The sequence below is a fragment of the Chiloscyllium plagiosum genome, unplaced genomic scaffold (genome assembly GCF_037043375.1).
Source record: "Chiloscyllium plagiosum isolate Xiang-an unplaced genomic scaffold, Cpla_swu_hap1 HiC_scaffold_9, whole genome shotgun sequence".
Lineage (NCBI taxonomy): Eukaryota > Metazoa > Chordata > Chondrichthyes > Orectolobiformes > Hemiscylliidae > Chiloscyllium > Chiloscyllium plagiosum.
In genome coordinates, this window is record NW_028270147.1 from 53187860 (window position 1) to 53199898 (window position 12039).

The following is a 12039-nucleotide window of genomic DNA, read 5'->3' on the forward strand; positions in this document are numbered from 1 at the left end:
CTATCCAGGTGGAACTGAAGCTAAACAATGGTGAACAAGTTATTGCTGTGTAAGTGCTGCTTAAGAACACTGCATTCCATCACTTTGCTGATGATCAAGAGCAGATTGATGGGACAATAATTGGCTGGATTGGATTTCTCCTGCTTACTTCTGTCAGGAGATGCTTGGACAATTTTCATCTTCTCAAGCTGGTATAGGTTGTCAGTGCACTGGAACAGCTTAGTTAGAAGCAGAGCTATTTCTGGAACACATGTCCTTAGTATTACTTCTCCAACAATGTATTTCAGCTTCAACCTTATTTCAGCTGTTTACAGTAACATTTGTCTATTCCTCCCAGCAATGTCTTTGAATGGGATGTTCAAATAAATCTAAAATTAAGAACATTTTTTGTTGGTGACAAATGTGTATTAGGGACTTGATTGGACTGTTTAACCTCAACTCATATAGGACCTTTAAAGCCAGAACATTGTAGAAACTCTCTTAATATAGCATGATGTTCCAAAACATTCCAGTCTACTATATTTTAACAATTGAGTCTCTTATACCTTACCTTGGAATTTCCCAACATTTTGTTGTATCTGTGGCAATGAAGATGCAATTTGAGATGTAGTGAAGATATGGTTGAGGGGAGACAGTGCAGCAGTGGTAATGTCATTGGACCAGTAATGCAGAGCCCAAGCGAATGGACTGGAGACATGGGTTGAGTCCCAACACAGCAAATAGTGAAATTTGAATGCATTAAATATAGAATTCAAAGCTCGTTGAATGGTGACATTGTAACCACTGTCAATTGTCTTTAAAAACTTGTTCACTAATATTCTTTACAGAACAATATCTGCCATCTTTACCTGGTGTGGCTTACATGTGACCCCAGACCCATAACAATATAGTTCACTCTTTACTGTCTTCTGATTTAGCCTAGCAAACCTCTCAGTTGTATCAAACTGCTACGAAGTCTGAACAAATGAATGCAAATAGAAATGACAATGGTGAACACAGACCTGTCGATTCTGCAAAACATTGTCTGGGGACAGTACCAAAATTGGAAGAGCTGTCTCACAGATTAGTTAATCTACAACCTGATGTAGTCATACTCAGAGTCATAAAAATGATCTGTCATAAACATCATCATCTTGATATATCTAGCCCTACTAGCAGAATGGATCCACCAAAGGTGTCAGCACATTGATATTCAATGGGGGTTTCCCTAGAAGACCTCAATATCCACTCCAAACTCCATGAAATCTCACGGCATCAAGTCAAACATATGCAAGGAAACCATATTCTGACACAATGCCCTGCTGATGGGTCAGTGCTTCCTTCATGTTGTACAGCATTTGAAAGAAACCATTGGAGTGGCATGGTGTCAGAATGTACTCTGGATTGGTACTTCAATATCGGCCATCAATAGTGGCTCAGTAGCACCATTAACAACTGACCTGAGCGAGTCCTAAATGTCATGATCTAGATTGAGTCTGAAGCAGCTCCTCAGGGAAGCAACCTGTGAAATAAATTCTATCTGACCTCATTGTCAATGATCTATGTGACCTGATTGTCAGCAGTGTATCTGCTCACATCCATAGCAGTTTTGGTAGAAATGACCACTGCAATGTCCTTATAGAGTCATATAGTCATAGCACAGAAACAGACCCTTTGGTCCAACTCATCTGAGTTGACCAGACATCTTAATTTAACCTTGTCACATTTACCAGCATTTGGCCCATATCCCTCTAAACCCTCCCTATTCATGTTCCCATCCAGATGCCTTTTAAATGTTGTAATTGTACCAGCCTCCACCACCTCTTCTGGTAGATCGTTCCATACACATAGCACCCTCTGCGTGAAAAAATTGTCCCTCAACTCCTTTTTAATGTTTTACCCTCTCACCTTAAACCTGTGTCCTCTAGTTTTGGACTATCCCCCCCTAGGAAAAAGACCTTGGTAAATTCACCCTATCCATGTCCCTCATGATGGCCAGATTAAAAAAAAACCTCCCTTTCGAATGATCTCCATAATTTTCTTTGATGGCATGTGTGAACTCAGCTGCCTCTAATAATGCAGAAAGTCCCAATAAAATGAGTTTCCTTCCAATAATAAAATATTTAATAAGTAGGACAATAGAATTTTGTTTTCAATGGCATTCATTAGCACACATAATAATTTACCTTTTTCCTTCCAAATTTTTCTCTTCTCCCCTTCAAAAAGTTGGCTTATTGTGTGTTCCAATTTTTTAGAATAGCCTTCCTCTCCAATTACTATTCTTTATCAGTTACCCTGAAGATCGCATGTGTAAAGCTATAGAACATTGGAAATTATTGTTGGTAATTCCTACTTTGCCAAAAGCTGTTGGGCATCCTTTAGTAGACAGGTTAACGAATATGATTGGAAACCTTAGTCTGGGAATACTGTGTCCAGATTTGGTGACTATATGACTGATCGAACTGTCCTCACTTAACAGATACCAGCCAACAAAGCCAAGTTCACGCTCCTCTGCTTGAGTCAATACCACACCAGTCACAACGTTTATTCATGGCATATTTGTAGTGCCTTGAGGTTAATCAACAACATATGTTAAGCAATAATTCAGAACTTTTAAAATAGTATCAGTAAAAAAATCTAAAACATAAGCAAATGAAAGGACATGATTTTAATGCCACATTTAACAAAACATACTGTTGTTGGAAACTAGGTTCAGACTCATGACACTTCCTTTGGCTTATTCCTATGGCATAACAATACACCTTCAATACAGTTATTGTTCAAGACTTTGTTTGAATATTAAAGAACTAAAATTTATTGCTGCTAGCTAATTACAACATGCATGGGTCTCTGCTAAACAACAATTAAAAAGCTGGCTGAAAATGTGCAGGAATGCAGAATGTGTCATTTTTCTCTTTTCTTTCCAGATTCACAGAAACTCAGACGTTTATGGAAACATTTCTATTGAACATACAAATTACAGAACCAATATCCAGTATAATCAAGTTTGGATTGGTTGGCCTTCAGGTTCAAGAGTTTTACGGGATATCAAATCCTATTGACAAAAATGTTGTGTCTTTCAAATACAACGCAAACATAACTTGTACGGTAAAAATGTTATCAACAGAGGCCTTTGTTCCAGCCCATGGTCAGCTTATTGTTGATGATCCGAGGTATCATGACCAAGGACAAGTACGAGATGATGCGCTGAAGCAGAACGTTAGAAAAGGTAATTTCTCACTTTGTTTTATTTTAAATTGAAGAACATTACACAGTGTAAAAGATTTATTTGTTCTGATTTAATAACTTAGAGATGGTAATTAAATAAAGAAGATAAAGAGGAAACATCCAACAGAAACGATATGTGAATTTAAGTAATAATATGTTGAAGTGGTTACTTCTAGCCACATCAATAAACGCAACAATTCAGTAATGAAAAAACGTGTATGTACACAAAGTGTTATTCACAATTTCAATTCTTCAGTAAGACAGGCTAAAATTACATGTCCCAACAACAAGGCTTGCCTAACTGGTGTTAAGGAAGTGCGATTCTTAAAGGCTAATTGTGAAGAGTTCCTAGCAATGGAGCTGAAATATCAACACCTCAGTCCACCCTCTCCTGATACTGACTATATTCCAATTAGAGTTGAAGTCAGAGATAAAAGGACCAGATACCTCCTTCAGGTAACCATCTTATCAAAACATTTTAAATTGATTGAATAAATGTTTAAATGTTAATGAACACTTTATGAGGTGGCTTTATAAGCTGTTATATTTAGGAGGACAAGAATACACACAGTATTGGAACGTAAGATCTAAGTTGTTTGTTCTACAAAATACAATCTACAATGTCATTGTAAATTTAAATGTAATCTTCTGTGGTAACATTTTAGATTAATATATTTCTTGAATAATAAAGGCAATCAGAGAAAACTATATCCTTGCTTTTAACTTTTTTATTATTCATTTTGGGAACGTAGGCTTCAGTGGGCTTCCTGAAGAAGGAATCATGCCCGAAACATCGATTCTCCTGCTCCTCGGATGCTGCCTGACCTGCTGCGCTTTTCCAGCAACACATTTTCAGCTCTGATCTCCAGCATCTGCAGTCCTCACTTTCTTCTCCTTCAGTGGTTATGCCAGTATTTCTTGTCCATCTTTAATTGCCCTTGAGAATGTGGTAGTAGTGAGCTGCCCTCCTTAACTGCTACACTCCATTTGATGTAGATACATCCACAATGTTGTTATGAGGGAGTTCCAATTTTTGACCCAGTGACAGTGAAGCAATTGTAATTTATTTCCAAGTCAACATGTTGAACAGTTTGGAGATAAACTTGCAAGTGGTGATGTTTCCATTTTTGCAACCCTCTGCCTTCTATATGGTAGTTGTTGTGGGTTTGATAGGTGCTGTCTAAGGAGCCTTGGTAAATGTTTGTAATATTTAGATGGTACATGTCATTGCTATTGAGCATCAGAGATGGAGGGAGTGAATTTTAGTGGAAATGATGCCATTAAGCACTGCTTTGTCCTGCATGTTGTCAAGACTCCTGACTGTTGATAGAGCTGCTCTCATTCAGATAAGTAGGCAGTATTCCATCACACTCCAAACTTGTGCTGTGTACATGGTGGACAGACTTGAGGATTCAGGAGGAGAGTTGCTAACTTGAAGATTCCTACCCTCTGACCTGTTCTTGAATCCAGAATATTTATATGGAGAGTCCAATTGAGTTTCTGTTCAATGGGAACTCCCAGGATGTTGATTGTAGGGACTTCAGTCATGGTTCTGCCATTTGTTTTGCTGTTTATGGTTCTGCCATTATTTGTCAAGGGGTGATTGTTAAATGCTCTCTTGCTGGAGATGACCATTGCCAGGCACTTGCATAGTACAAATGTTACTTGCCACTTCTCAGCTCCATGTTTCATTGCATTTTGCCAAGGAATGCTTCAGTATCTAAGGAATTGTGAATGGTGCTGAACATTGTGCAATATTCAGCAAACTTCCCCATTTCTGACCATATAATGGGAAAAAGGTCAATGATGAAGCAGCTTGTTGAGGTTTAAATCAAACATGACTGAGAACGAGTTTCTCCTGGTTACCCAATTTAGCTTCTTCTAAAATACAAAGTTATCAGAACAGTTTATACTTCTCAGCTTAATGTATCCCATCTCTCTCCCCTCTACCTCCCAACCTTGGTCTTAGCCATGGTTCTGCTGGTTCCTATAGCAACTCAACCTTCAATTTTCTCTAATCCCCATGGTCTGTGTAGCTAAATTTCCACAAGAATGCAAACCTATTCCATTATTCTTTTGGCATTGGTTATATTTCCCATTGTGCTTCAAGAAACTCCCCATAGTTTAAGAATGTTTTATTCATTCACAGGATGAGGGCCTTGTTGGCTCGGCCAGTATTAATGTCCAAAGGGCAGTTGAGAGTCAACCACATCTTGTGGTTAGCACTGCTGCCTCACAGCGCCCGAGACCCGGGTTCAATTCCCGCCTCAGGCGACTGACTGTGTGGAGTTTGCATGTTCTCCTCGTGTCTGCGTGGGTTTCCTCCGGGTGCTCCGGTTTCCTCCCACCATCCAAAGATGTGCAGGTCAGGTGAATTGGCCATACTAAATTGCCCGTAGTGTTAGGTAAGGGGTAAATGTAGGGGTATGGGTGGGTTTCGCTTCGGCGGGTCGATGTGGACTTGTTGGGCCGAAGGGCCTGTTTCCACACTGTAATCTAATCTAATCACATTGCTATGGGTCTGGAGTCACATGTAGGCCAGACCAAATAAAGATGTCAGATTCTTTCCCTAAAGGATATTAGTGAACCAGATGGATTTTTTTCGACAATCAACAATGGATTTGTGGTCATCATTAGACTTTTAATTCCAGACTTTTTTACCAAATTCAAATTCCACCATTTACCATGGCAGGATTTGAACCCAGGTTCTGGAATATTTTCTGGGTCTCTGGATTAACAGACTAATGATGATATCACAAAGCCATTGATTCTCCACAAATAAAGAGACCAGTGTGCATTTATGTATCAATCTTCATGAACTGTCTCACTTCAAGATGAAGAAAGTTGAATGCAGGACATTACCCCAAGGAATACTTGTGTCATTTCTCTACTATTTAGCCCTCATTAGCTGTGCTCCAGAAAACATTAATTTTCTTATTTTGGCACCAGTAGAGGAAAATCTGGATGTGTACAGAAAATACCAAATGATGGAAGAAGAAAGTTGTATGCAATGAAATTTAAAGGAAAAGTGAAAAGTGTTGGAGACAAATATTAATAATACCTTTGGGGGAAAAAAGCATGCAAAGGGTCTCAGTATATTCTTTGTCATGACCGATGTCGAGAGGAAAATAATAGGTGACAGACATAATTGAATACACCTCAGGAGACAAAAGGTCATGAAACAAATAGTGCTGGTTGAACAGAGGACATTTTTTTGTGATCTGACCGGATCAATAGTCTATGCAGGCGGTGAGTCAGATGTAAAACATGCCGTAGATGCTGTACATTCAACATGATCTCAAGTGCCAGTCTTGCCAAAAGAGGTAAAACATGCTTGAGCCACATTTGCAGTAGATAGAGAAGATCAGGAAAATGATCACCAAATTCCCTAGTTTGAATTGGAAAACTGCAGATATCCTATTAGAATTAGGCTTTACAGACATGGATGGATCTATGTTTTGGATTTAACCATTGTAGAACCACATGAGGAAACTGAGAAAATAAAGATTAACATTGGAGTTGTTTTAAGTGTAGCCTACAGAAAGTCTGCAGTAGTGGGTAGAGTGGGTTCTTTCTTGATTATATGTTTTTGGAGATATGTCTCTTAATTAAACTTAAAATATAAGCCATGGCTATCAATTTTAACCTGGGGCAGTGTTTGTTATTTTCTGGGTCTGTGGATTGTGAAGGAGCAAAAATGGCCTTTAGTAGAGTGATATGTACTTCTTGTCAGATATGGGAGTTTAAAGAGATCTTAAGGGTTACTGCGAATTATATCTGCCATAAATGCTGTTAGTTGTGAATCTAATCAGATCAAATGGATCGGTTGGAGAGACAGTTAGAAGCAATGAGGAATTTGCAACAGCAACAGTATGTGACGGATGGCAGTTATAGGAAGGGGGAAAAGTCTCAGATACAGTCACATAGATGGGTTAACTCCAGGAAAGGTAAGAGAGGTAGGCAGCTAGTGCAGGAGTCTTTTATGGCTATACCCATTTCAAACAGGTATGCTGTTTTAGAAAATGTAGGGGGTGATGGATTCTCAGGGGAATGTAGCATGGACAGCTAAGTTTCTGGTATTAAGACTGGCTCTAATGCAACGAGGGGTATGTTGGGTTCCAAGAGACCAATGTGTTAGGGGATTCTCTAGTCCGAGGTACAGACAGACATTTGGAGTGCCACAAGGATCAGTACTGGGTCCTCTACGTTTTGTCATTTACATTTGGATGTAAGCATAAGAAGTACAGTTAGTAAGTTTGCAGATGACAACAAAATTGGAGGTGTAGTGGACAGCGAAGAGGGTTACCTCAGATTACAACAGGACTTTTACCAGATGGGCCAATGGGCTGAGAAGTTGCAGATGGAGTTTAATTCAGAAAAATGTGAGGTGCTGCATTTTGAGAAAGCAAATCTTAGCAGGACTTATACACTTAATGGTAAGATCCGAGGGAGTGTTGCTGAACAAAGAGATCTTGGTGTGCAGGTTCATAGCTCCTTGAAAGTGGAGTTGCAGGTAGATAGGATAGTGAAGAAGGCATTTGGTATGCTTTCTTTTATTGGTCAGAGTATTGTGTACAGGAATTGGGAGGTCATGTCGCGGCTGAACAGGACATTAGTTAGGCCACTGTTGGAATATTGCGTGCAATTCTGGTCTCCTTCCTATTGGAAAGATGTTGTGAAACTTGAAAGGGTTTAGAAAAGATTTACAAGGATGATGCCAGGGTTGGAGGATTTGAGCTATAGGGAGAGGCTGAACAGGCTGGGGCTGTTTTCCCTGGAGCGGTGTAGGCCTTATAGAGGTTTACAAAATTATGAGGGGCATGGATAGAGTAAATAGGCAAAGTATTTTCCCTGAGGTCGGGGAGTTCAGAACTAGAGGGCATAGATTTAGGGTGAGAGGGGAAAGGTATCCAAGAGATCTAAGGGGCAATGTTTTCACACAGAGGGTGGTATGGGTATGGAATGAGCTGCCAGAGGATCTGGTGGAGGCTGGTACAATTGCAACATTTAAGAGGCATTTGGATGGGTATATGAATAGGAAGGGTTTGGAGGGATATGGGCTGGGTGCTGGCAGGTGGGACTGGATTCGGTTGGGATATCTGGTCGGCATGGACGGGTTGGACTGAAGTGTCTGTTTCCATGCTGTACATCTCTTTGACTATATGACTCTATCTCTGCAATAGTCAAGTATTATCATGGACAAATGCACTCATGTCAGGTAGATTAGTGAGTTTGAGAGTAAGAAGATTTTCCCTCTTGCTTGTTCATTTACCATCTGCACACTATGTGTCTGGCAGATGTGTCTTTGAAGATATGAATGGTACTGGAGTTACTGAAGCACTTTGGGCATGGACATTAAAGTCTCCACCCAGTATATGTTCTGTGTCCACACTGTTCTTAGTGTTTCTTACAAGTGTTTGGTCCAGTGCAGTTCTGAAAGAGGCAATAAGTGGTAGCCAGTGAAAGGCTTTCATGTCTCTGAGACTTCATAGGGTCTAGAGATAATGTTGAAGACTCTCAGAGCCAATTGATCTGAATTGGACACTACTGACTTCTATGACCTACCTGAGGGGGAACAGACAGGAATCACAAGGCACCATTAATTGAATATGCCAAAGTCAGATTGTTGATTGACACATCTATGGGGCTGCTCTCCCAATTATTTACATAAGTTCCAGATGCTAAATGTGGAGGACTTTGTAGGTTTGACTGGGTTGAGTGTGCTTTTGTTGTATCCAATGTCAGGTGACATTTCATTTTTCTTTGTAGAAATATTTTGACATGACCTGACTGGAAGTTAATAGTTGATCCCATTGCTATGGTTGCAGAGTCACATGCAAAGACAGCAGATTAAATGCCTTAAAGGGCAATAGTGGAATGAATTAGTTTTTTTTACAGCATTGAAGCGAACTAAGACGTGACTGAAACAAGCTTTAAAAAAAAATCTATTTGTCACGGTCAGATTTGAATTAATATCTTTGAAGCATTTTTCCCAGTAACTTTACTACTTTGATGTAATTTCTGTGAACTGATCCATTTTTTTTTCGGGAATTGGATGCAGTAATCATCTACCAAAGTGAAATGGTAATAAATATATCTAATCTAATGTGGCCAGCAAGGTGAACACATAATATCCGTCCATGCCCTCCTCTTATAAACTCAGTAAAAAGGATTCCCTGAGAGAAAATTTTCAATGCCAATGATTTGTTGAAAGAAGAAAGCACCTAAAATATCTGTCATGAGGCTCTGGAAAATTTAAGTAACAATGGAGCAAATAAAAGCATCACAGCAATCAAAAATTAGTGAAGTTAACTTAGTGGAGCATTTCTTTATATCAGTCTCTGCAACAGCTACCAGACTGGCAATGCTGGAGGCTTCTTGTTTCTTTGAGAGCAATGAGCTGCATGCCAATATTGTAAAAACGTGCACAGGATATAACTTTCTCCGTTAAGGATGATGCCCTGCATTGCAAAGTATATAGCATTTTGACTAAGCAGCATTGCCATTCACTTTTCAATAAAAGTAAAGTATTGCAGATAGAGTCATAGAGATGTACAACATGGAAACATACCCTTCAGTTCAAACTGTCCATGCCGACCAGATATCCCAACCCAATCTAGTCCCACCTGCCAGCACCCGGCCCATATCCCTCCAAACCCTTCCTGTTGGAAATTGGAAATAAAATTGAAAATACTTGAGAAACTCCTCACACTTGGTAGCGTCTGGAGACAGAAACAGTTCACATTTCAAGTCCAATATGACTCATCTGTAGAACTGAATTCGAGTGGAAAATTATGGCGATGTTTGGGCTATTGTCCAAAAAGGAGGAGTATTAAGTGAAACAAATAGTGTGGATTCTATAACATAAGGCAAAGGGAGTACTACTGGCGATAAAGGTGATAGAGAATAGGTGTTAATGATCAGTATTAATAGCAGAAAATATGTCAGCACTACTGAGGAAATACATGAAAGCAAGATGTTGTTATGAGAGGCCGATGGTGGTGGATGTTATAATCAAGATGGAAGATAAGGACAATGTTCATGTCTGAAGTTGTTGAATTCAATGTTGAGTCCAGAAACCTGTAAAATACCCAAACAGAAAATGACCTGCTGTTTCACGAGCTTGCATTATGCTTCACTGGAACACTGCAGATAAAGTAAGACAGGAATGGCTGCATGAGAGTGAGATGGTGCATTGAAATAGTAAGAGACTGTAAGGTCAGGGTTATTTTTGCAGGTAGAGCAGAGATATTCCATAAAGTAATCATCCATAAGAAGATGATCATGGTTGTTGGAGGCCAGTCATCTCAGCTCAAGGATATCTCTGCAGTAGTTCCTCAGGGAAGTGTCCTAGGCCCAGCCATTTTCAATTGCTTCATCAATGACCTTCCCTTCATCATAAGGTCTGAAGTGGGAATGGTTGCCGATGAATGCACAATGTTCAGCATCATTCATGACTCCTCAGACAATGAAGCAGTCCATGTTCAAATGCAACAAGATCTGGACAATATCCAGGCTTGGGATGACAAATGGCAAGTAAGATTCATGCCACTCAAATGCCAGACTATGACTATCACCAATAAGAGACAATCTAACCATCACCACCTTGACATTCAATGGTGTTACCATCCTTGAATCCCCCACTGTCAACATCCTGGGGGTTATCATTGACCAGAAACTCGAATGGACTCATCATATAAACATAGTAGCTACAAAAGCAGCTCAGAAGCTAGAAATACTGCAGTGAATAAATTACAGAGGTGACATGGTGGCTCAGTGGTTAGCACTGCTGCCTCACAGCACCAGGGTCCCAGGTTCAATTCCAGCCTCGGGCGACTGTCTGTGTGGAGTTTGCACTTTCTTCCTGTGTCTGCGTCGGTTTACTCTGGGTGCTCCGGTTTACTCCCCCAGTCCAAAGATGTGCAGGTCAGGTGCTAAATTGCCCATAGTGTTAGGTGCATTAGTCAAAGGGAAATAGGTCTGGGTGGTTTACTGTTCAGAGGGTCGGTGTGGACTGGTTGGGCTGAAGAGCCTGTTTCCATACTGTAGGGAATCTAATCTAAACCTCCTGACTCCCCAAAGTCTGTCCACCATCTACAAGGCACAAATTATGAGTGTGATGGAATACTCTCCACTTACCTGGATGACCAAAGCTCCAGCGGCATTCTAGAAGCTTGACACCATCCAAGTCAATTCAGCCTTCTTGATTGGCACTACATCCACAAGTATCCACTCCCTCCACCACCACTAATCAGTAGCAGCAGTACTATCTACAGGATGCACTGTAGAAACGCACCAAAGATCCTCAGGCAGCACCTTCTAAATCCACAACTACTTCCTTTTAGAAGCACCACCAGCTGCAAGTTCACCTCCAAGTCACTCACCACCCTGACTTGGAAATCTGTCACTGTTCCTTCACAGTTGCAGGGTCAAAATGTTGGGGTTCCTTCCTTAGGAGGATTGCGACAAACTGCAGCATGTGGTCTGTAGTGGTTTAAGAAGGCAGCTCATTACCACCTTCTAAGGGCAACTAGGATTGGGCAAAAAATGCTGACCCAGCCAGGGATGCTCATGTCCCACGAGTAAATAAAAAAAAGATTGCAATGAGCTTTCAGTTCAGACTCAAAATTTGATTAATGTAGTTTACATCTCATGGTTGTGGAATACTTTTCCAGTGATATCCAATTGATTTTAATATGGTGTAATGTTGGAAAGATGCAGCCTTGACACAGCAATCTTGTTGAAAATGTTCTTTGTTCTTGAAGATGATTGACTGTAATAATATGCTTATGAATTTTAGCATAAATCTGAGGTTGGGAATTGGTAATTTGT

General features: G+C 40.1%; 1 protein-coding gene across 1 annotated transcript in view; it reads left to right on the forward strand.

Annotated features, from left to right (window-relative positions):
* Positions 1-12039, forward strand: part of frem1b (Fras1 related extracellular matrix 1b) — a 193334-nt gene that overhangs the window by 45834 nt on the left and 135461 nt on the right. Inside the window, exons 4-5 of the mRNA XM_043699276.2 lie at positions 2907-3208; positions 3464-3663. Coding sequence (XP_043555211.2) covers positions 2907-3208; positions 3464-3663 — 502 coding nt within the window. The remainder of the gene's footprint in view (positions 1-2906; positions 3209-3463; positions 3664-12039) is intronic.